This window comes from Lissotriton vulgaris, chromosome 1_1 (assembly GCF_964263255.1).
Source record: "Lissotriton vulgaris chromosome 1_1, aLisVul1.2, whole genome shotgun sequence".
NCBI lineage: Eukaryota > Metazoa > Chordata > Amphibia > Caudata > Salamandridae > Lissotriton > Lissotriton vulgaris.
In genome coordinates, this window is record NC_141685.1 from 1,367,060,518 (window position 1) to 1,367,086,833 (window position 26,316).

Genomic DNA, 26,316 nt, shown 5'->3' on the forward strand with positions numbered 1-26,316 from the left:
TCATACTGGAACCCTTGGCTTGTAAAATAAGACAACACCACCACTACTCAGCTATTCAGTTGCCTACGCGACCCATACACATAGCCTTATATGCAGACGACATGGTCCTGTACGTAAAAAACCCTGAGGCGAATCTCAATCCACTTCTTAGGGAATACATTAAATTTGGCCAATACTCGGGACTCCACATCAATTGGGGCAAATCACTCATACTCCCGCTGACGGACGGAACCCGGCCCTTCGTGCTGGACTACCCCCTGGAATGGCAGGAGGAACCGACGAAATATTTGGGCGTTTGGTTCCACAGAGACCCGGAGCTGGTCATTCGCACCAACTACGGGAGGACTGTCTCCACGCTGGAGGATAAGGTCAAAAGATGGATTGGGCTGCCGCTCTCACTGGCAGACAGACTTGCCATTGTGAAAATGGTACTCCTGCCCAAATTCTTATATCTCTTCAATAATATACCTATTAAGCCGCCGGCCGAGGTGTTCCGCAACATCAAATCCCTCATGCTCTCCTTGATATGGGCGGGGAAGCAGGCTAGGTTGGACCTGCAAACTCTGACTCTCCCATTCGCTAAAGGGGGCTTCAAGGTGCCGGATATTTACCTGTACTACCAGTGCGCTCAGGCGCAATTCGCGCACTATTGGTTCCATGAGATCCCTTTTTTAACGCACGTAGCAGTAGAACATGGAGACGCTGATCCCATCCCACTGACCAGCATACTAACGCACAAACGTCCCAGGTTGCACGATCATGACATCAACCCAGTAAACACCACGATAGCGGCATGGCAGACACTGAGTAAGATGGCGCGCTGCACACCAATCTACGCACCGGCACTTCCATTGGCACACCATCCGGCACTCTCTGTCACGCAAGAACGGGTGGGGATAGACCTCCTGAAACGCGCTGGCATAGACACCCTAGGTGATCTATATAAAGATGGGCTGTTTGTACCATTGGACCAACTGACATACATTCAGAATCCAACTCTGTTATTTAGTTTCAACTATTACCGATTGCAGAGGGCGGTGAGGGAGCATTATGTGACCTTCCCAGCGGAACCACAGGCACTCGCACCACTGACGCTTGTGCTCAACACCCCCTCAGCGTCACACTTGGTGTCCCGACTATACCGCAGTGCGCAAGCTAGTAATGGGGGCAACACCACCAGAGCCAGGGAGAAATGGAACGCAGCACTGGGGGATGACATTACGGAGGAGGAATGGGAGGCCACCTGCATTCTAACGGGGATGCTGACACCAAACGGGAATCTTAGGCTGATTCACTACAAATATTTGCACCACATGTACCACACGCCTGCTAGGCTTTACAAATATGGGCTGAGGGACAACTCTAACTGCACTAGGTGCGGCCAGGAACATGCAGATTTCATTCACTTGGCATGGCACTGCGATGCGGTGGCACGCTACTGGGATCAGGTGGTGCGGACACTCAACACTATACTGGGGGCACAATTGCCGTGTACAGCTAAGGTATGTCTCCTGGGATTAGTGCCACAACTGAGGGCGAGACGGCGTAAACTTTGTGTGATTGCACTATTGATGGCGAAGAGGAGAATATCCATTCATTGGAACAGTAAGCGGAAACCTACAGTAAAAAATTGGTTGGAGGACTTGGCCTACTGCAGAGACACTTTAGTCACGTATGAGGAAGAGCTGCCTATGGGGTCCCGCCCCAGAGATTTCTGGGAACCATTACAACAGTACCTGGTGTCAGTGGCCACTGTCAATGACGCGTGCTGAGCGCTCAACTGTCGCAAGATGTTTGCCACCCAGGGATACTTATGGCGGGGCGATGAGGGAGGGAGAATGTTGTGACACAGTGCTTCAAGTTTTGTAAGGGGTTCTTACACTGTTGTTAGTTACATCCTCCCTAGTTTATGGGGGGTCTGGTTGAAAATACGGAAAATGTAAGACTGACCTGGCGTATATTCTATGCAGATGCATTGTTCATAAAGAACGAGACTACCATGATACCGAACGAGCGCCGCCGGACCCATGGTTGTCGGCTGATGGGCTGTGTATGACTAAGTCTATGATTCGATCGAGCGTGCTATGCATAGCCGGCCTTCTCAGGTTGTAGGCATAATTGATTGTATTATTATTGTGACAATGTGCAATAAACGTCTTACCCAAAAAAAAAAAAAAAAAAAAAAAAAAAAAATGTGCGGTGAGACGGGTGGCTTGTTTTTTACACCGCACCGTGCTTTTGTGTTCCTGTAATCTTGTCCTGATTTTGCGGGTCGTCATACCGACGTATCGCAAGGAGCATGGGCAGGTTATCAAGTATATTAGATTACTGCTGCTGCAGTTGGTGAATCTCTTCTGTGTCCAAGGGCGATTGGTCCCAATATCGACCTCAGTGGATTTTCTGGTTTGGGGACAGACACTGCACGCCCCGCAAGGATGGTGTCCAGAAACTGGAGGTAAGTCCCACAGCGTGCCAACTTGCCTGGGTTCTTTGTTGCGTGGGCGCGTGTGGACCAATTGATCTTTTAGATTTTGTCCTCTTTTGAAGGCAAAAATGGGTGGAGCGATGTCATCATTTCCAGTTTTCAGGATAGACCAATGCTTCTTTATGATTTTCTGTACCTGGTTTGAGCATGTGTTAAATGTATTAACAAAGGCAATGCGGTTTGTCTTATCCTTTGGTGGCTGTATTTCCAATAGGGACTCCCTATTATTGTTGGACGCCCTCTTTTTTGATTTCCGAATGATCTTTCTCGGGTAATTCTTTTCACTCAGTTGGGTTTCCAGGTTCTTAGAGTGAATTTCAAAGGCTTCTTTGCTGGAGCAGTTCCTTTGTACCCTTAGAAATTGGCCAAAGGGCAAATTGTCCCTCAGGGCTCGCGGATGACAACTGTCATACCTTAGTAGTGCATTTCTAGCCATCGGCTTCCGATAGAGTTCTGATTCAATGCCATTGATGGTTGCATGTAGCCTCAGATCCAGAAAGGCTAAAGATGTTCTACTGTGTTCAATGGTGAACTTCAAGTAGGCATTCTTACTATTCAACCAGCCATGGAATAGTAGTAGATCTTCTTCCGTGCCTCGCCACACCACCAGGATGTCATCAATATATCGTTTCCATATATGTAATGACGAAAGATATGGATTGGTGGACGTCAGAACCTCCTGCTGTTCAAAATGGTGAACATAGAGGTTCGCCAGGCTCGGCGCGAAAACACTGCCCATGCTGGTCCCGGACGTCTGCAGGTAGATGGTCTCCTCAAAGCGAAAATAGTTCTCTTTCATCGCAATCTCGGCAAGTTGCATAATGAAACTCGTGGGCGTGATAGATTGATGATCACTCTGTTCCAATAAGGCACCTACTACCTCTAGGGTCTCAGTTTGTGGAATAGACGTATATAGAGACTCTACGTCAAATGATACCAGGATATCAGTACTGACGTCATATGGTATTGTTGGTAGTAGTCTAAGGACATCTTTTGTGTCCTGCAGAAAGGTAGGCATGGCCTTGACCATAGGGTTCAAAAAATGATCAACAAAAGTTGATAATGGTTCTAAAACGGAGCCAATACCAGAAATAATGGGCCTGCCAGGTGGCGGTCTCTGAGGTTTGTGCACTTTTGGAAGACAGTAAAAGTACGGAACTATAGGGTGTTTTGTGATTAGATACTGTCCTTCTTGAGGCGTTATCCAACCTTCACCGGTTGCTTCTTCTACCAGGTTGCTGATTTTAGTCAGCAATCTCTCTGTGGGATCCTCTCTCAATGGGAGATATGACTTCTGGTCACTAAGTTGCCGGATGCACTCATTCCGGTATGTCTCAGTATCTAAGATGACTGTTGCTCCACCTTTATCAGCTGGCTTAATAATGATCTTGTCGTTAGATGTTAGTGAACGTAGAGCAAGCTGTTCGTCTTTTGAAAGATTCATGAATGGTCTAGTCTCTGTTTCATAGATGCGTTTGACGTCATTTTCCACTGCCGCTTCAAAGGTCAAGACCTTCGGAGGTAGAACCGCAGCAGGTGGGTTAAAATTGGAGGGTTTTCTCAATCCCGTATTGTTGTTTTCAGGGACAGTGCTTATTTGTTCTGGTTTAGAAAAGAAGTAGTGCAGTCTTATTCTTCGGAAAAACTTAGCCAGTTCGATCTGGGCTACAAAAGGATCCCCTTTCTGGGTAGCCACAAACCCTAAGCCTTTGTTCAAGAGCCGCTCTTCGGTAGAAGAGAGTGTGTGTGAACTGAGGTTCATCACAAGGCTTGTTGATTGCTGGTCCCTGCAGTGTCCTGTGGGACTTTCTTTCCGCTGCGGAGATCCATTCTCGATTGTTGAGGAGTTTCTGTGTTCCAGTGCACCTGTGGTGTCGTGTTCCCTTGTCTCCTCCTGCCCCTGCCTCGTCTCTGGCCAAATCCTAAAAAAGGAAACGACCCTGGACCCTGTTGCATTGGAGGGGGGCCAAAAGCACCCATTTGGGGGGGACATTGAGGTCCAAACATCCAGGGATTAGCCGGCCACCAAGGTTGGAAATTGTTAAAGTTCTGGGAGTGATTGCCATTTCTCCAGTTTCTTCTATTACCCCGGCCTCTGGGAGTTTGACCAGCAGATCCATGTTGTGAGGTATCTGAATCACTAGATGCTCCATCAGAACTAGATGTGCCATACGTGGAGCCACCCTTCTTGCCACCTCGGTTGAATGTTGGTGCTGTGTATGTGTCACTAGTGTATGGATATATGCGTTCCATGGAGAATTTGGCTAAGTCCTTCTTGAACTTTTCTAATTTACTAAAAAGAATGGATTCCTTAAATTCGTTATTGTTTTTGTCACTGTCTTCCTGTCCCTTTTTAAACATTCCGCTTTTTAGTGTAGTCTTAATCTGGCCCTCAAGAACCTGGATCTCAATTAATATCTTATCCGCTACTCTCTTTGCGGTTTTGATGATCAGGACTAGCCAGTCCCTTGTACACCTCCAGGCTATCATCGACCAGTCCTTGAGAAACTCTTTGTCATCAAGAAATAGTCGTGGTGCATTGTTGACAATAAGACCTGAAGGTGCACAGTTGCCTCGAAGGTATTGCGCCATAATGAGTCCATGTACGGATGTTCTTGAATGGGATTTTTTGAGAGCTAGAATTTTTACCCATCCATCATCATTATTTGTTGTTTGGACCGAAACTGGAATAGTGTCTAGGAGACTAGGGTTTTCGTCTAGGATGCTCTGGACCTCAGCACTCTCAAATGCTAAGCCCCAATTAGTCGCCATGTCGGAGAGGAGAAATGCAAAGTGGTAGAGGACAAAGAAAAGCCACTCAGTAGACTCAATGGGACCGGAGACCACGTGGTCAACCAGTAGTTAAAAAGGAGACCCACAGCCTTAGCTGTACAGTTCACATACACAACAAACAATGAGAGTAGGGTCTAAGGGCGAGTTTACCGACCGACCAGGTGCATGCCCCAAAATACAGTATTATCACAACAGAATACACCTGGGGGTCACAGAAAAGGGTGGATCACAAAACCAATGCAACACAAAAGACACCAGTGAGTAAGCTCCGATAGTGAAATGCAGGCCAGACTAAGGCTCAAGAGCAAATGGAGAAATAGTTCCCATCAGAAGCCACACTGTACCGCCCTTTTTCTCATCATTTGGGTTCTCCTTACCCAGGAGACTGAACGGCCGGTCAGATGTTACCGTAACCGATATGTGTGAGATAAGGGGTGGTGTATAAAGTACAAGAAATTAACGTGGCTACTGTAAAGGCAGTGTTGTGGTGGTAAGAGTGTTAAGTGAGGGAAAAATATAAAATTAGGTGATCGGGTGGACGAACAACATTTATTAGTGTCTCCCAATCCCTAAGGTTTAAAAAGCAAGTGTAAGTGCGGGTTTCAAATAATCACCGTACTACATGGTGGTCGACATGTTTCTGCATTGTGTTGAACATAGTTTCAAATGCATTCTTCAGGACCAAAAATATAAAAACACTGCTACTTAGATTAAGGAATTAAGAACAATATCACCTGATCTTCAGGTACATACTCAACCGAATACTGTTGCATCGCACGATATTAGATCCACACAAAAAGACAAACAAAATACAAAAAAGAACATGAATGTGTCATATTCCCATGATTAATATACTGTGACGAAAGGACATTCACATGTATAAAGACAAACATTGCCAATTAGCAGACTCACCCAAATTTGATGGTTGAGAGGCTTCACCCCACCTGGCCACAGCGCAGGTATGAGGAGCACCGCTCTACAAAGAATTCACAAGTTACATCTTTAGAGCAATATATCAAAAGTCTAAAATGAGTTCACAAGGTGGCGAAAAGCTCGGTGTGTCCTTCACAGTCCACATTAAAAATGTGGAGCGTCCCACTAATACTCAACTCCATCGATCCAAAAATGGCAGACCAAGTCAGAGATAGCATGGTCATAGAGAAATTAAGCGTTTTAAAGACTACGCTTGTCAGCGTGTATGTTCGCTAGTCGATAAAGAATACCCCAAAAGTGTCAGCCTGACCGCCTTTAGGCCACACGCTTTCAGTATAAATGCTTAGCGTTGGGGACTTCAGGCAGCCAAAATGTAGTGCACTGATCCTGCGCTATTTCTGGCGCGATCGATATCTATCATTGTTACAGATGTTAATGTATTTATTGTAATATCCGGGTGAGAGTACCCGTCAAACTAATTACTTGTAGACAACGCGCTCGGCGTTTTTGAGAGCAGGCAGGGAGTGCTTGAGCGCGATAGCTATACCAGCGCGTTTGAGCGCTGATCTTCATGGTAGCGCGATCGTTATCTAGCAGCGCTGTTTCAGTCAGGCAGCGCGCTCAGAATGGACTGGCGCTCGCTTACCTGTCCGTCGATGTCTCCTGGCAGTCAGCTGTACTGCTTGGGGGGGCACCGACGTCTCTCTAGACAGGACTAATATGCACTTCCTCGTTGTGCATAGTGTAATGGCAGTCACATGATTCGGTCACGTGATCGCGGGCATGCTGGGAATTGTAGTCCCAACCGGAATTAGTATATAATATAGACTATCAAAGAGACAAATCTATGCACAAGTATATGTCTAGGGAATTCAAAAGAGTAATCTATAGCCAGAGGGCGCTTAGAGGTAGAGCAAGAGAACTAGCGAAAACCCATGTAGTTAATTGATTTGAACTTCGTGTATTGTATTGAAAGTTCATAGGGACATCCAGGGAATGGGTTCATTGAGTCCCTCTTTATCACTGTTAAGACGGTATACCCACTTCTGTTCTATTTTGAACAAGAACCGACTGATGTCAGTGCAGGATAGGGGTATTTGTGGTTGTTCTAGAACAGTCCAACAGAAATCTTCCGGGCCATGTCCCTTTTCCAAAAAATGTGCGGTGAGACGGGTGGCTTGTTTTTTACACCGCACCGTGCTTTTGTGTTCCTGTAATCTTGTCCTGATTTTGCGGGTCGTCATACCGACGTATCGCAAGGAGCATGGGCAGGTTATCAAGTATATTAGATTACTGCTGCTGCAGTTGGTGAATCTCTTCTGTGTCCAAGGGCGATTGGTCCCAATATCGACCTCAGTGGATTTTCTGGTTTGGGGACAGACACTGCACGCCCCGCAAGGATGGTGTCCAGAAACTGGAGGTAAGTCCCACAGCGTGCCAACTTGCCTGGGTTCTTTGTTGCGTGGGCGCGTGTGGACCAATTGATCTTTTAGATTTTGTCCTCTTTTGAAGGCAAAAATGGGTGGAGCGATGTCATCATTTCCAGTTTTCAGGATAGACCAATGCTTCTTTATGATTTTCTGTACCTGGTTTGAGCATGTGTTAAATGTATTAACAAAGGCAATGCGGTTTGTCTTATCCTTTGGTGGCTGTATTTCCAATAGGGACTCCCTATTATTGTTGGACGCCCTCTTTTTTGATTTCCGAATGATCTTTCTCGGGTAATTCTTTTCACTCAGTTGGGTTTCCAGGTTCTTAGAGTGAATTTCAAAGGCTTCTTTGCTGGAGCAGTTCCTTTGTACCCTTAGAAATTGGCCAAAGGGCAAATTGTCCCTCAGGGCTCGCGGATGACAACTGTCATACCTTAGTAGTGCATTTCTAGCCATCGGCTTCCGATAGAGTTCTGATTCAATGCCATTGATGGTTGCATGTAGCCTCAGATCCAGAAAGGCTAAAGATGTTCTACTGTGTTCAATGGTGAACTTCAAGTAGGCATTCTTACTATTCAACCAGCCATGGAATAGTAGTAGATCTTCTTCCGTGCCTCGCCACACCACCAGGATGTCATCAATATATCGTTTCCATATATGTAATGATGAAAGATATGGATTGGTGGACGTCAGAACCTCCTGCTGTTCAAAATGGTGAACATAGAGGTTCGCCAGGCTCGGCGCGAAAACACTGCCCATGCTGGTCCCGGACGTCTGCAGGTAGATGGTCTCCTCAAAGCGAAAATAGTTCTCTTTCATCGCAATCTCGGCAAGTTGCATAATGAAACTCGTGGGCGTGATAGATTGATGATCACTCTGTTCCAATAAGGCACCTACTACCTCTAGGGTCTCAGTTTGTGGAATAGACGTATATAGAGACTCTACGTCAAATGATACCAGGATATCAGTACTGACGTCATATGGTATTGTTGGTAGTAGTCTAAGGACATCTTTTGTGTCCTGCAGAAAGGTAGGCATGGCCTTGACCATAGGGTTCAAAAAATGATCAACAAAAGTTGATAATGGTTCTAAAACGGAGCCAATACCAGAAATAATGGGCCTGCCAGGTGGCGGTCTCTGAGGTTTGTGCACTTTTGGAAGACAGTAAAAGTACGGAACTATAGGGTGTTTTGTGATTAGATACTGTCCTTCTTGAGGCGTTATCCAACCTTCACCGGTTGCTTCTTCTACCAGGTTGCTGATTTTAGTCAGCAATCTCTCTGTGGGATCCTCTCTCAATGGGAGATATGACTTCTGGTCACTAAGTTGCCGGATGCACTCATTCCGGTATGTCTCAGTATCTAAGATGACTGTTGCTCCACCTTTATCAGCTGGCTTAATAATGATCTTGTCGTTAGATGTTAGTGAACGTAGAGCAAGCTGTTCGTCTTTTGAAAGATTCATGAATGGTCTAGTCTCTGTTTCATAGATGCGTTTGACGTCATTTTCCACTGCCGCTTCAAAGGTCAAGACCTTCGGAGGTAGAACCGCAGCAGGTGGGTTAAAATTGGAGGGTTTTCTCAATCCCGTATTGTTGTTTTCAGGGACAGTGCTTATTTGTTCTGGTTTAGAAAAGAAGTAGTGCAGTCTTATTCTTCGGAAAAACTTAGCCAGTTCGATCTGGGCTACAAAAGGATCCCCTTTCTGGGTAGCCACAAACCCTAAGCCTTTGTTCAAGAGCCGCTCTTCGGTAGAAGAGAGTGTGTGTGAACTGAGGTTCATCACAAGGCTTGTTGATTGCTGGTCCCTGCAGTGTCCTGTGGGACTTTCTTTCCGCTGCGGAGATCCATTCTCGATTGTTGAGGAGTTTCTGTGTTCCAGTGCACCTGTGGTGTCGTGTTCCCTTGTCTCCTCCTGCCCCTGCCTCGTCTCTGGCCAAATCCTAAAAAAGGAAACGACCCTGGACCCTGTTGCATTGGAGGGGGGCCAAAAGCACCCATTTGGGGGGGACATTGAGGTCCAAACATCCAGGGATTAGCCGGCCACCAAGGTTGGAAATTGTTAAAGTTCTGGGAGTGATTGCCATTTCTCCAGTTTCTTCTATTACCCCGGCCTCTGGGAGTTTGACCAGCAGATCCATGTTGTGAGGTATCTGAATCACTAGATGCTCCATCAGAACTAGATGTGCCATACGTGGAGCCACCCTTCTTGCCACCTCGGTTGAATGTTGGTGCTGTGTATGTGTCACTAGTGTATGGATATATGCGTTCCATGGAGAATTTGGCTAAGTCCTTCTTGAACTTTTCTAATTTACTAAAAAGAATGGATTCCTTAAATTCGTTATTGTTTTTGTCACTGTCTTCCTGTCCCTTTTTAAACATTCCGCTTTTTAGTGTAGTCTTAATCTGGCCCTCAAGAACCTGGATCTCAATTAATATCTTATCCGCTACTCTCTTTGCGGTTTTGATGATCAGGACTAGCCAGTCCCTTGTACACCTCCAGGCTATCATCGACCAGTCCTTGAGAAACTCTTTGTCATCAAGAAATAGTCGTGGTGCATTGTTGACAATAAGACCTGAAGGTGCACAGTTGCCTCGAAGGTATTGCGCCATAATGAGTCCATGTACGGATGTTCTTGAATGGGATTTTTTGAGAGCTAGAATTTTTACCCATCCATCATCATTATTTGTTGTTTGGACCGAAACTGGAATAGTGTCTAGGAGACTAGGGTTTTCGTCTAGGATGCTCTGGACCTCAGCACTCTCAAATGCTAAGCCCCAATTAGTCGCCATGTCGGAGAGGAGAAATGCAAAGTGGTAGAGGACAAAGAAAAGCCACTCAGTAGACTCAATGGGACCGGAGACCACGTGGTCAACCAGTAGTTAAAAAGGAGACCCACAGCCTTAGCTGTACAGTTCACATACACAACAAACAATGAGAGTAGGGTCTAAGGGCGAGTTTACCGACCGACCAGGTGCATGCCCCAAAATACAGTATTATCACAACAGAATACACCTGGGGGTCACAGAAAAGGGTGGATCACAAAACCAATGCAACACAAAAGACACCAGTGAGTAAGCTCCGATAGTGAAATGCAGGCCAGACTAAGGCTCAAGAGTAAATGGAGAAATAGTTCCCATCAGAAGCCACACTGTACCGCCCTTTTTCTCATCATTTGGGTTCTCCTTACCCAGGAGACTGAACGGCCGGTCAGATGTTACCGTAACCGATATGTGTGAGATAAGGGGTGGTGTATAAAGTACAAGAAATTAACGTGGCTACTGTAAAGGCAGTGTTGTGGTGGTAAGAGTGTTAAGTGAGGGAAAAATATAAAATTAGGTGATCGGGTGGACGAACAACATTTATTAGTGTCTCCCAATCCCTAAGGTTTAAAAAGCAAGTGTAAGTGCGGGTTTCAAATAATCACCGTACTACATGGTGGTCGACATGTTTCTGCATTGTGTTGAACATAGTTTCAAATGCATTCTTCAGGACCAAAAATATAAAAACACTGCTACTTAGATTAAGGAATTAAGAACAATATCACCTGATCTTCAGGTACATACTCAACCGAATACTGTTGCATCGCACGATATTAGATCCACACAAAAAGACAAACAAAATACAAAAAAGAACATGAATGTGTCATATTCCCATGATTAATATACTGTGACGAAAGGACATTCACATGTATAAAGACAAACATTGCCAATTAGCAGACTCACCCAAATTTGATGGTTGAGAGGCTTCACCCCACCTGGCCACAGCGCAGGTATGAGGAGCACCGCTCTACAAAGAATTCACAAGTTACATCTTTAGAGCAATATATCAAAAGTCTAAAATGAGTTCACAAGGTGGCGAAAAGCTCGGTGTGTCCTTCACAGTCCACATTAAAAATGTGGAGCGTCCCACTAATACTCAACTCCATCGATCCAAAAATGGCAGACCAAGTCAGAGATAGCATGGTCATAGAGAAATTAAGCGTTTTAAAGACTACGCTTGTCAGCGTGTATGTTCGCTAGTCGATAAAGAATACCCCAAAAGTGTCAGCCTGACCGCCTTTAGGCCACACGCTTTCAGTATAAATGCTTAGCGTTGGGGACTTCAGGCAGCCAAAATGTAGTGCACTGATCCTGCGCTATTTCTGGCGCGATCGATATCTATCATTGTTACAGATGTTAATGTATTTATTGTAATATCCGGGTGAGAGTACCCGTCAAACTAATTACTTGTAGACAACGCGCTCGGCGTTTTTGAGAGCAGGCAGGGAGTGCTTGAGCGCGATAGCTATACCAGCGCGTTTGAGCGCTGATCTTCATGGTAGCGCGATCGTTATCTAGCAGCGCTGTTTCAGTCAGGCAGCGCGCTCAGAATGGACTGGCGCTCGCTTACCTGTCCGTCGATGTCTCCTGGCAGTCAGCTGTACTGCTTGGGGGGGGCACCGACGTCTCTCTAGACAGGACTAATATGCACTTCCTCGTTGTGCATAGTGTAATGGCAGTCACATGATTCGGTCACGTGATCGCGGGCATGCTGGGAATTGTAGTCCCAACCGGAATTAGTATATAATATAGACTATCAAAGAGACAAATCTATGCACAAGTATATGTCTAGGGAATTCAAAAGAGTAATCTATAGCCAGAGGGCGCTTAGAGGTAGAGCAAGAGAACTAGCGAAAACCCATGTAGTTAATTGATTTGAACTTCGTGTATTGTATTGAAAGTTCATAGGGACATCCAGGGAATGGGTTCATTGAGTCCCTCTTTATCACTGTTAAGACGGTATACCCACTTCTGTTCTATTTTGAACAAGAACCGACTGATGTCAGTGCAGGATAGGGGTATTTGTGGTTGTTCTAGAACAGTCCAACAGAAATCTTCCGGGCCATGTCCCTTTTCCAAAAAATGTGCGGTGAGACGGGTGGCTTGTTTTTTACACCGCACCGTGCTTTTGTGTTCCTGTAATCTTGTCCTGATTTTGCGGGTCGTCATACCGACGTATCGCAAGGAGCATGGGCAGGTTATCAAGTATATTAGATTACTGCTGTTGCAGTTGGTGAATCTCTTCTGTGTCCAAGGGCGATTGGTCCCAATATCGACCTCAGTGGATTTTCTGGTTTGGGGACAGACACTGCACGCCCCGCAAGGATGGTGTCCAGAAACTGGAGGTAAGTCCCACAACGTGCCAACTTGCCTGGGTTCTTTGTTGCGTGGGCGCGTGTGGACCAATTGATCTTTTAGATTTTGTCCTCTTTTGAAGGCAAAAATGGGTGGAGCGATGTCATCATTTCCAGTTTTCAGGATAGACCAATGCTTCTTTATGATTTTCTGTACCTGGTTTGAGCGTGTGTTAAATGTATTAACAAAGGCAATGCGGTTTGTCTTATCCTTTGGTGGCTGTATTTCCAATAGGGACTCCCTATTATTGTTGGACGCCCTCTTTTTTGATTTCCGAATGATCTTTCTCGGGTAATTCTTTTCACTCAGTTGGGTTTCCAGGTTCTTAGAGTGAATTTCAAAGGCTTCTTTGCTGGAGCAGTTCCTTTGTACCCTTAGAAATTGGCCAAAGGGCAAATTGTCCCTCAGGGCTCGCCGATGACAACTGTCATACCTTAGTAGTGCATTTCTAGCCATCGGCTTCCGATAGAGTTCTGATTCAATGCCATTGATGGTTGCATGTAGCCTCAGATCCAGAAAGGCTAAAGATGTTCTACTGTGTTCAATGGTGAACTTCAAGTAGGCATTCTTACTATTCAACCAGCCATGGAATAGTAGTAGATCTTCTTCCGTGCCTCGCCACACCACCAGGATGTCATCAATATATCGTTTCCATATATGTAATGACGAAAGATATGGATTGGTGGACGTCAGAACCTCCTGCTGTTCAAAATGGTGAACATAGAGGTTCGCCAGGCTCGGCGCGAAAACACTGCCCATGCTGGTCCCGGACGTCTGCAGGTAGATGGTCTCCTCAAAGCGAAAATAGTTCTCTTTCATCGCAATCTCGGCAAGTTGCATAATGAAACTCGTGGGCGTGATAGATTGATGATCACTCTGTTCCAATAAGGCACCTACTACCTCTAGGGTCTCAGTTTGTGGAATAGACGTATATAGAGACTCTACGTCAAATGATACCAGGATATCAGTACTGACGTCATATGGTATTGTTGGTAGTAGTCTAAGGACATCTTTTGTGTCCTGCAGAAAGGTAGGCATGGCCTTGACCATAGGGTTCAAAAAATGATCAACAAAAGTTGATAATGGTTCTAAAACGGAGCCAATACCAGAAATAATGGGCCTGCCAGGTGGCAGTCTCTGAGGTTTGTGCACTTTTGGAAGACAGTAAAAGTACGGAACTATAGGGTGTTTTGTGATTAGATACTGTCCTTCTTGAGGCGTTATCCAACCTTCACCGGTTGCTTCTTCTACCAGGTTGCTGATTTTAGTCAGCAATCTCTCTGTGGGATCCTCTCTCAATGGGAGATATGACTTCTGGTCACTAAGTTGCCGGATGCACTCATTCCGGTATGTCTCAGTATCTAAGATGACTGTTGCTCCACCTTTATCAGCTGGCTTAATAATGATCTTGTCGTTAGATGTTAGTGAACGTAGAGCAAGCTGTTCGTCTTTTGAAAGATTCATGAATGGTCTAGTCTCTGTTTCATAGATGCGTTTGACGTCATTTTCCACTGCCGCTTCAAAGGTCAAGACCTTCGGAGGTAGAACCGCAGCAGGTGGGTTAAAATTGGAGGGTTTTCTCAATCCCGTATTGTTGTTTTCAGGGACAGTGCTTATTTGTTCTGGTTTAGAAAAGAAGTAGTGCAGTCTTATTCTTCGGAAAAACTTAGCCAGTTCGATCTGGGCTACATACCCTTTTCCCTGCCAGACTGTTTTAAATGGCCTCCTCTATAATTTATCACATGTTCCTAATGTTCCTTTTTGTAAATTTTGCATTCCAGCCCATTTATTACACTTCATCCGGCCTGAGCTGGAAAGAACGACTCAAAATGGAGAGTAATGCCACAGCTGGAGAGTACGGCCCCAGCCGGAGAGTAAGGCCTGGGTGTGTAGAGTTTGGGACAGAGGCGAAGATTCCGGCCCGACTGCAAACGTATAGATACGACTCATAAATGACCTCTTTGAATACCAAAAGTCATAAATAACTTCTGTGAATACCAAAAGTTGTAAAGTTAGACTTTTGTCTCAGATTGCCTTTGCTATTCGGCCCCAGGATGTCCTGAATGTAGCACAACACACCAGGGCCAGTGAAGGTTGCCTCCTGGCTTAAGCCAGTCACTATTTCAACTGGAGTTATGAACAGAGCCCTTCCCCTTTCCTCAATGTAACTGTATTGTGTATCCTGTGGATACAGAGCCCAGCCTTTAGCCAGGCCTGGTGTTTGATCCTGAGTACTCCGCCACCTTGGAGTGCAGGGACCGGTCTTAGACCCTGTCTTGTATTGATTCCTAAATGCGAGTCGCCTTGGAGGGCAGCCTTTCCCTCTGTGCTCTATCACTTCTGAAGTCATGAGTAATGCAAAGGAGGAAGTAAAGGTTGAATGTTCTTGTTGTTTATAGTGAATTTAAGACATTGTTGCATTTGGAATCATAAGCCCATTCAAAATAAATATTTAAATTTCTTTTGTTTTCGGTATTGTAGACCACCTACGCCTTTAGACATATTTTTGCTTTTCTTTCTTGTAAACTGTTATCTAATTGCAAATTACACTTTTATAGATGTGAATCGCCACTGCTGAGGAAAGTTGGAAATATGAGACAAAAAGAGATGCATGGTTCTTACCAGGTCAATAGCAAAAAGATAGCCTTTGTACTCTTCAATCACCCGACGGCTTTCGAATGGATGAGTCTTGGCACATGTTTGAAATCCAATTATTATATCCTGCAAAGAGTGAAAGACAACTCACAGCATTAGGGAAACATTAACCAAACACAGGCATTTAGGAATAGAGAGTCCATATTCGAAAGAAATTATAATGATACGGTTCTTGATTGGACCTTCAGTGTTTACAACTGGCAATTACAAATGGTTCTCCACTAGTAAAGCAAATATATTCAGTTTCCAGAAAGCATGATTTAAGGATACCCCCTATACAACTATGCTGGAGTGTCCTTACCATGCTACTGAAGAAACATCTATGGACAATAAGATGAGAGTTCAGTCACTATTTGTGTTCTGTAACTTAGTTCTTTCTGGTTTTCACCTAAAGAAACTGCAAGGACTTTTGAGTACACAAGCATTTGGGAAGAAGGAGTGCACTTTCTTTAGAAGGAATGCTTATCCTCTCTTCCTCAAGGGTACTGTGCAGGGATTATACCAGATTCTGCTCTGTCCTTCATTCTTTGAGAAATCGCCCCCCTCTGACAACAGGTAGAAACAGACAGCTCTGTTATCTATTTGGGCTTTTCTGAAAGCTTCACAAAGCTTTAGAACTTCATCCCATTTATCTGCTGCATTGATTAAGCTTGATTTATATAATTAATTCACTTGTGTCCATCAAGACGGATCACCTAAAGAGGCAAAAATAATCCCTGATGAAATGCAGCAGTAGTAACCCGAACAAAGGCGCTACACTTCTAGTTTCAGCTAGCTTACTCTTCATCCACTCTGCGGAGGGTTTCCACTCTGATATGATTTGGCTATCCATAGGGTAGATATTACACTTTTGGGTGACAGGATGTGCTGAGTGAGGAAGGTGTTTCCTGTCATCATTAATTTACCATCAAGCTCCTTTAATGAAGTTACAATCCAGAACAATATAACCCAGATGCTCTTCAGTCCCGTAAGACTCCATGTGCTTGTTCTGGTCATACAGGGTCAAATTTTACCTAAGGGGAATAGAAATACACTTGATACTTACTGCATGGTGAGGAGTTGTAATAAACTTAGTAGAATTGAACATCTTTCGAAGGTAACGTAAGATCAGCTCAGTATCATCGCATGCGGCGAGGCACTTCCCGAGGCACCGGAAAATAAAACCCTAATATAGGAGTAAATTAAAGACAGTCTGAGTTAAGAATGAAAAGAAACTCCTGCCCACTCTATGAGAGTAATACTTATAGAGGAGTATTTATCTTTGATTCACTCTACACATGTCTTCAACTCACACTATGAAACAACTCTTAATGAGTTGAGCGAAATGTTTGTTATGTTATGTCATGTTATATCTTCTGGACATTGTAGAGATTTGGATATGGCCATGAATATGACTCAAAACAATGAAGAGGGAGGACTGGGAGCCAGTAAAGGTCCAGTACCTATGCTCCGAAACTGCTAATCCAAAAAGCAGTTGAGGTACTGTTCCTTTCAGGAAGCAAAGAAGAAAGAAAGGCTGACAAAGAAGGGAGAATCCCTTTGATTATATCTTGGTGCCATCACACATCCATGAAGATGTACTATATCATCATAGGATGTGCTCCTCATAGGGCTGGTGCTGCAGTGCCCCACGAAGGGTCGCTTTAGCAAAGACCTTTTTAGGTTTGCTATCTGATGACATGTGCCAGTTTGATGGCATTTTGAATGTGTGGGGTGGAGTGAATGGGTATAGTGAAATGAAGGGAGACTAAAACAGTCTAAGAGATACCACACAGGACTTTAATGTGATGGTTCCCTCTGCAAGATTGAAAAACGTAATTTGGTAGGGGCTATTACAGGGACGTGATGTATCCAAGTAGCCTAAATCTGTAAGTGTGGTCAGGTCAACATGTTTTGCGCATGATGGTCCAAAAAGGATCCAAAGTGCTTCTTCAGAACCTAAAAAGGGGGGATAACCCTACCCCACACCTAAGACGTAATATGCTGTGTAGGTATTGCCCTAGAAGAAAACGTCTTGTTCAAAAATTTTAAAATTGATCATCCAACCTAGAAACTAAATTAGAAAATAAAGAAGACACACTGTAAACAAATTTGTTTCATGTATGGCAAGTAACTCATGTAGTCCTGTTAAACTTTTCAGAAGGGAGCAATGGTGTATTTTCTGCCTCTCCATGAACAGCAAAGGTCTGAATGATGAAATCCCTCGGTGCAAGGTGTAATTCCCATGTCAGTCTCCTGCTAAATCAGATACTCCCTTACAATGGATTTATTGACATTCCGTCATACAGGGGACCTGATCTACAATTTCACCATTGAGACCATGTAACATACCTGCTTTAGAGTCTCATATACCACAAAAAGCAGTGCTTATGATAAGCCTTTTGCAACTTGCCATGGGTATCTTCTTCATTACTGCAAATGTTTCTGTGGAAACAATGAGGTGGTACCCTTCATAAGAAAACATGTAACTGTGTTAGTCTACTGTTTTAGACGCCGTTTTACTAATATAATTGATGACTTTGGGCCAGCCCACATTTAACAGCACCACAGACTCCAGGATGGCCACCACTGAAGGATGATACTTCTGCTACACCAGCACATGAGGGTCTCACTCCTATGACTTCTAGCACACCCCTACTCTTCTCTCTTATCCTCATTAGCCATTTGCCCAATAGTGCTCTCCAAGCATGCAAATCCATTGGCAGTAGACCACTTAGCCACCCTTGTTACTTATTAAATGTGACCGCCCATATTTACAACATGAACATAGACGCCAATGTGCCTAGAATAATCCATGAGGGATGGCAGGCACTTGTGTGCACCTGACTTGCTTTCCGTCACTATATATGCATGAGCACTTAGGTGCCCCATACATTTCTCTTACCATCACCTTCCATTAAGAAAACCTTCAACTGTCTTAGTTTACTGCTTAGATGCCACCTTTCAAAAACCATGGTTGACTTTGGGTCGGCCAGCGTTTCAGCACTACACACTCTGAGATGGCCGCCAATGAGGGATGATACCTCTGTTACACTAGCATGTGAGGGGCTTGCTCCTACTGGCTCAAGGTTACTCCTCCTCTCCTCATTGGCCATTTGGTCATCACTTCTTCCCGCAAATGCACACACCACACCTGTAAAAATCACTCCAATTACCTGCACCTTAAAGCAGAGGAGAATAGACTCTTGTGCTTTTGAACTATGGGGCATAATACATTGTATCAAAGTGTAAGACCCTGCACTCACACCTGAAGACAACCAATCACTCATGAAGCAATGTGTAACACCACCAGAGATTGGTTTTATGTTGTCTGTTCCACGTATGTCCACTTGCTTTATCTGTTATATTGTAAGTACAAGTGTGTTTTTCACATTTTTCACATTGTGGTGACTGATCAGCACCAATATTAGCATGAACATTTGTACCTTTGGAGACAATGTGATACAGTGAGCTGGAAAAGCGATTCCAGTGAATCATTGGACCATATATACAAAACATTTGCTTACTGTGTGTTTTTTTATATTCTCATTTATTTTCTAGATTGGATGATCGATTTTTAACTTGTTGAACCGGGTATTTTCTTTTGAGGGAATACCTATACTGGATGTCACGCCTTAGGTGTGGGAAAGGGTTATCCACCCGTTTTTTAGGTACTGAAGAAGCATTGTGGATCCTTTTTAGGCCATTGGGCGTGAAACATAGCGACCTGCCCACACTTTAGGCTACTTGGGTACATCACCCTACTAAATTATGTTTTTTAATCCTTGTAAGGGACCCATCACATTAAGGTCCAGTTTGGTATCTCTTAGATAGTTTTAGTCTCCCTTCCCTTCACTTTAGACTTTCACTCCACCCCTCACATTCAAAATGGCCTCACACAGACACTTTTCATCAGACAGCAAAAATAAAAAGATCCCCGCTAAAGCGACTCTTTGTGGGGCCCATAGAGCATTACAGTGATGGCCTTACAAGGAGCACGCCCACTATGAAGCATGACATCCTCATTGATGTGTGAGGGCACCAAGAAATAATCCTTAGGGTTCCCCCTTCTTGTCTGCCTTTCTTTCATCCTTGCTTTTCAATAGGAACAATATCTCCACTAATTTTTGCATGAATATGACCTTACATCCACTGCATGGGGAGTGGCTCTAATGAAGAATACCTATTGGCTAAAGAAGATCCATTAGGTCAAGGAGTATAGCCCTGGTATGTGGTGTCTCCTAACGAGCCAGGTGGAGAGGAATTACCTCATGGTGTTTATCTCCATCTGACTCTAAGAAGGTTGGCTTTTCCAGGGAGTTGGAGAACCATACCTGATTTTCCCGACTGACTAATTCCAGTGCTGTGCACCCATAGTATACAAGTGTAGTTTACCAATCACAGTGCGATTGGAATACAAAGTTATATCCTTCTCTGACTTTGTATTAAACTGCCTTTCCAAATGACCCTTGAGAGCACTAACCTCCTCATTCTCATGATGGGCAAAACTGTCAATTTGTGCGGTGAGTTCTTCCATAAAAAAGGCATGCCATTTTCTGTATGGTGCGTGCTTCAGGATAGTCCCCAGGAACTAAAAAGAAAACAGTGAAAGACTTTAATGCAGTAATATAAACATTAATGCAGTATCCACAGCTGATGTTTGCAGTGACTTTGAGAAGATATGGGAAAACAAACTTCAGCTGACAACAACCTCAGCAATGATGAAATAATGTGTGGACAGAAGAACCAGAGAACACATAGAGCAGCACGTAAATAGTGTGGTGTGAAATCAGTGGTCAGAAGAAATAGGATGCCTTTACAGTGGCAGTGATTTACACAGAAACATACGCACCAAAAGCATGCTGCCTGCAAATTATTGTGAATAGGCTTACAGTGCAGCCATCCAGACAGAAAACACATGGGGATTTTGCAGCTATATCATATACTTAGGAGCAGAATGCAAACCTCTAGGTGCTGATTTACAAGCCCCTTGAGCCACTTTTAACATGGAAAAAGTGGGAAAAGTGACGCAAAAGGGGCGGACAGGGTTGTAAATCTGCTCCATATACTCTTAGATCACCAGAGTTAGGGCTGAATGAAAATGTAGTGTTAATAAGGGTGAAGACTGAACACAAGGAAAAGAAAATTACCTCACAGGAGCACAATAAAAGCAAAGTGAAGTGTGATGACCTGGCAAAGAATACACTGTTACACGGGAACCTAGTAGGAGTGCGACAACCAAGGATTGAATAGAGACAGTTATAACCTGGCCATTACAAGGTTACACTAGAACAGTGACAGAGTAACAATTCAGATGAATATGGGGAGCACTGATCACATGCCAAACTGATTGCAGAATATAAACATTCTGATGATGTGAAAAGCAGTTGGCAGACCTGGAAGAGTGATATTGGTACAATCCATGGAAAGAAAAATGTTGTGCTAGTGTGACTATCCTGGGGACAAAATGAGTTAGAGGACCTGATTTCCAACACGGGGCTACATTTCTAACCCTGTGTAAAAACAGTCAGATTGATGTAATGCAATAATCACTGCAGTGCCTGTAATTTATGTAGGTAAAACATGGAGATAAAATCCTATACATGCAGGACTATCTGCAGTAAGCACGTAATTCCAAGGTTCTGAATGTGAATATGGCCAATGAGGTTTTAAATGGTTCTGGTAAATATTGCATTCTAGGAAAAAGTTGTGTACCGAGATTGGCTTCTCCCTCACCGTGCCCATTCACAATCCAGAGAAACAATAGGCATATGGTGAACATATTGCAACCACATAGCAGAACAGCACTATGATGGGATGAATTTAATATCTGCATTAATTCACTCTAAATGAGTGAATATGAAAGACAATGCGTTAAGAGCCATGTGTGACATTCATTAGCAATTAATCCTTACTGAAACAAGCGCGCATTTCCACTGTTCCAAGTCAAAGTTTCTTTCAGTTGCAGCTGAAATAGCAGTTGGGAAAAAAGAAAATATGTAAGTAAAAGTGAACAGCAGGCAACATTTCAAATGCCATGGGCTTAAATACCAAGCACTAGCAGAAGTAGAGTCACACAATTCAAAGTGTGAAAAATCTGGCTGTTGGCTCAGCCTGTCCTGGGAATTGAATTCAATGTCATCAGTTGTTCATGTGCCCTTGATGTAACTCTTACATCCTTATATCTGGTTGTAATTTTAGGTTTATATGTTTTGGTTTCCTTTCTTATATAACCAAGAGGCTGCCACACCACTTGTTTGCAGAAGATCTATTTTTACAGAGCTTTAGCCTGAAAGCATTTGGCTGTCAGATGCAGCCTTGATCACATAGGGGATGGCTGTCGTGGTTCAGAGATAAAAAGTGCATACCTGCTCTAAAATTATGTACATATAGAAAAATACTCCTTTATTATAACCAAGACCAAAATGATTATAACATTTCATAGTTCGACCTCCTCATCTGTTGACCTATTGTTTCATATCATTCACATTCTCTTCTGCCCTCCACAGCATTCATCATGGGCCAAATCAGCCTTAAGCTAACTTCACTGTAAGTGATGGCATTCTGCTTTTTCAATCAATCAATCAATACACTTGTAGAGCGCACTACTCACCCGTGAGGGTCACAAGGAGCACATCCACAAAGTATTTTTCTTTAGTTCCAGGGACTACTAGGGAAATGTGGGCTTTTTGAGTACCTGGCATCTCCTCCCACAGTAAAGGCTTACAAAAACTGTGAAAAAAACCAAGCGTGGACAAAGCCTAAAAACTAGCAGCCAACACCAGGCTTAATAGCTTTGTCAATGCTTGTTTGAAATACCATTAATGCTTGTTTAAATTGGGTGCTCAATGGCTTGTGCTTTGGGAACTCACCTTCCAAATATGTTATCAATGGGGGGATCTTCATTCTGATGAGCCTCGCTAAAAACGGGTAGTTTGCAGGAATCAGGCGTTCGAGAAGAGCCAAGACAGCGGTTCCCTTTTCGACATCCCAGCGAGGATGTGAAGAAATGACCTGAAAACCCACAACAAAGAATTCAGCAAGAGAATACTCACTGGTCTTTAAAGCATCTGGAAATGCTACCTTGTTTTCTATACAGTACTTAATACCTCATTTTGGCTGTTTCTGTGTGATATAAATAGTATGTCTTACTGATAACCAATTGACTAGAAATAAAACCATCAAGTTCAAAAGGATAAAAGCCGAGTTGAATGCAAGCTCTCCATGGGCAGGTTGCATAGAAATGCCAGCAAAGAACTTGAGGAGAGGGATCTGTTGGAATATGGTGGGGGTGGATACTCACAAGCAATCTTATGAAGAGGCTGTGTATTGGAATTCCTTTAGCTGTTTAGATACAAAAGAAAGAAGACATGTCATACTCAGTCCATAAAATACTGAGCAACACTTGCCAAAGGAAGACATGTGGCTGACAAACACACTTAAGACACTCAGTAGTATCTGCAAAGAAGAGGATGGAGTGATGGGTGGTATTTCAATAAGGCACTAGAGGTCATGAGGATGCTTTAATGTCCCTGCAGATCCTGACAAAGACAACTCCACCACAAAGGATGCTGCTAGTGGTATACAGTACCTCAATGGTCTGTGCTACAATGCTCCACCTCCCTACCCCAACAATTGCTGTCAAGGAATGACAGCCGCAGAAGATGCTACCTAAGCTGTCATGCAATGGTCCTGCTTCAGCTGTCATTGAGTGACAGAAGACTACAGTGGGATAAGAGAGGATGCAACAGGAGCCGTGGACACGCCCTACATATTGAATGGACCATGCTAAAGAGGAGTCATACTGCGACAGCGGATATCCCAACAGAAAGAGGACACCAAAACATGTTCTTGCATAACCATTTTCTAATAATGTTAACCACCTGGGGAGCAGGCTATAATGAATACATAATTGCCTGTTCTGTTCTGCTTAGGACCCTTTACATGAGTGACAAAGAAATAGACTATGATACCATCTGCCCAGGTTACTTGTACTTTATCAACATATTCATTGGAAAGTTGAGTGGGGACTGCTAATTGGAGCTCTGGAAATGTAGTTTTCAATTACAGGTTCTCACCACATGATGCAAATCTACTTCTTGACCTTGGAGTCAGTCCAAATAATTATTTTCACTTACCCTCATTGAGTAGGCCTCCCTGTCTATCAAGTCCATATGTCAAGTGAGAGCCAATAACTAGCAATTTAGTCTGGATCTGAAGTCCAAAATAATGAACCAGAAACATTGAAGAGACAAATATCATAACCAAAAGTAACTCCATAGAGAAATAAAATACATCCATGTTGCGGCTGACTAAAGTAAAAGCGTATAAATAGGTACCATACCCAGAAAGGTCTGATCACCATACCAGAGATAGGTAACTCCATGGAGAGCAAGAATACTCCAAGGTTTGAAGAGGACCATTAGAGGCCTGAGAAGTCTCACAGAGTGTGGAAACCTGAGACAGTCAGCACATTGCATTTAAGTGGTGAGGGTAATAACCAGATGAAGAGCTGAAACCAACAGAAAGTAACTTTATGGCTGACAAACTACAATAAGTATATAGAGAACAAGGCGGCGGACCCTCCCATATCACCGGGCACATTATCTTTAAGCGACCAGGGGAGGCATCTATGCTAGTCACAGATAGAAGTACAAAAGGGGGTGGTAATAGACGGAGCATCTGAACCAATCAAACACTCACACTCAGTCAAAAGATCTGGGTTTAATCCATCACCGTTCTTTAGCCCACTCTGCCACCCCAGTTCAGACATGGCTATATGCAAATCAGTCTGGCCCTGTGCCTCATGGGAACAGTCCAGTCCAAACTGCCAAGCCATGCCTTCCCTGGACGGAAACAAGCTTCCGAGGACCGGTTTCTGGCATTCCAGCCGTCTTCAGCCCGGCTTGCTTGAATCCAGTGGCAAAGTGAGCAAGGGACTCACGTCTGAGCATACCCTGCCACACTTATGGCGGCCAAAAGCAGTACAAAAGGGGGTGGTAATGGACGGAGCATCTAAACCAATCAAACACTCATACCCAGTCAAAAGATCTGAGTTTAATCCATCACCATTCTTTAGCCCACTCTGCCACCCCAGTTCAAACATGGCTATATGCAAATTAGTCTGACCCTGTGCCTCATGGGAACAGTCCAGCCCAAACTGCCAAGCCATGCCTTCCCTGGACCGGAAACAAGCTTCCGAGGACCGGTTTCTGGCATTCCAGCCGTCTTCAGCCCGGCTTGATTGAATCCAGTGGCAAAGTGAGCAAGGGACTCACGTCTGAGCATACCCTGCCACACTTTTGGCCGCCATAAGTGTGGCAGGGTATGCTCAGATGTGAGTCCCTTGCTCAATTTGCCACTGGATTCAAGCAAGCCGGGCTGAATGTGTCTGGAATGCCAGAAACCGGTCCTCGGAAGCTTGTTTCCGGTCCAGGGAAGGCATGGCTTGGCAGCTTGGGCTGGACTGTTCCCATGAGGCACAGGGTCAGACTGATTTGCATATAGCCATGTCTGAACTGGGGTGGCAGAGTGGGCTAAAGAACAGTGGTGGATTAAACCCAGATCTTTTGACTGGGTGTGAGTGTTTGATTGATTGATTCAGATGCTCCGTCCATCACCACCCCCTTTTGTACCGCTTTTGGCCGCCATAAGTGTGGCAGGGTATGCTCAGACGTGAGTCCCTTGTTCACTTTGCCACTGGATTCAAGCAAGCCGGGCTGAAGACGGCTGGAATGCCAGGAACCGGTCCTCGGAAGCTTGTTTCCTGTCCAGGGAAGACATGGCTTGGCAGTTCAGGCTGGACTGTTCCCATGAGGCACAGGGTCAGACTGATTTGCATATAGCCATGTCTGAACTGGGGTGGCAGAGTGGGCTAAAGAACAGTGGTGGATTAAACCCAGATCTTTTGACTGGGTGGAGTGTTTGATTGATTCAGATGCTCCGTCCATCACCAACCCCTTTTGTACCGCTTTTGGCGGCCATAAGTGTGGCAGGGTATGCTCAGACGTGAGTCCCTTGTTCACTTTGCCACCGGATTCAAGCAAGCCGGGCTGAAGACGGCTGGAATGCCAGAAACCGGTCCTCGGAAGCTTGTTTTCGGTCCAGGGAAGACATGGCTTGGCAGTTCGGGCTGGACTGTTCCCATGAGGCACAGGGTCAGACTGATTTGCATATACCCATGTCTGAACTGGGGTGGCAGAGTGGGCTAAAGAACGGTGATGGATTAAACCCAGATCTTTTGACTGGGTGTGAGTGTTTGATTGATTCAGATGTTCCGTCCATCACCACCCCCTTTTGTACCGCTTTTAGCCGCCATTAGTGTGGCAGGGTATGCTCAGACGTGAGTCCCTTGTTCACTTTGCCACTGGATTCAAGCAAGCCGGGCTGAAGACGGCTGGAATGCCAGAAACCTGTCCTCCGAAGCTTGTTTCCGGTCCCGGGAAGACATGGCTTGGCAGTTCGGGCTGGACTATTCCCATGAGGCACAGGGTCAGACTGATTTGCATATAGCCGTGTCTGAACTGGGGTGGCAGAGTGGGCTAAAGAACAGTGATAGATTAAACCCAGATATTTTGACTGGGTGTGAGTGTTAGATTGATTCAGATGCTCCGTCCATCACCACCCCCTTTTGTACCGCTTTTGGCCACCATAAGTGTGGCAGGGTATGCTCAGACGTGAGTCCCTTGTTCACTTTGCCACTGGATTCAAGGAAGCCGGGCTGAAGACGGCTCGAATGCCAGAAACCGGTCCTCTGAAGCTTGTTTACGGTCCAGGGAAGACATGGCTTGGCAGTTCGGGCTGGACTGTTCCCATGAGGCACAGGGTCAGACTGATTTGCATATAGCCATGTTTGAACTGGGGT

General features: G+C 44.6%; 1 protein-coding gene across 1 annotated transcript in view; it reads right to left on the reverse strand.

Annotated features, from left to right (window-relative positions):
- Positions 1-26,316, reverse strand: part of LOC147749195 (maestro heat-like repeat-containing protein family member 1) — a 78,458-nt gene that overhangs the window by 34,202 nt on the left and 17,940 nt on the right. The window contains exons 6-11 of the mRNA XM_086936550.1: positions 22,756-22,796; positions 22,325-22,466; positions 21,368-21,420; positions 19,936-20,043; positions 16,519-16,638; positions 15,441-15,539 (exon numbers count right to left, since the gene is read on the reverse strand). Of these exons, the coding sequence (XP_086792676.1) occupies positions 15,441-15,539; positions 16,519-16,638; positions 19,936-20,043; positions 21,368-21,420; positions 22,325-22,466; positions 22,756-22,796 (563 nt within the window). The remainder of the gene's footprint in view (positions 1-15,440; positions 15,540-16,518; positions 16,639-19,935; positions 20,044-21,367; positions 21,421-22,324; positions 22,467-22,755; positions 22,797-26,316) is intronic.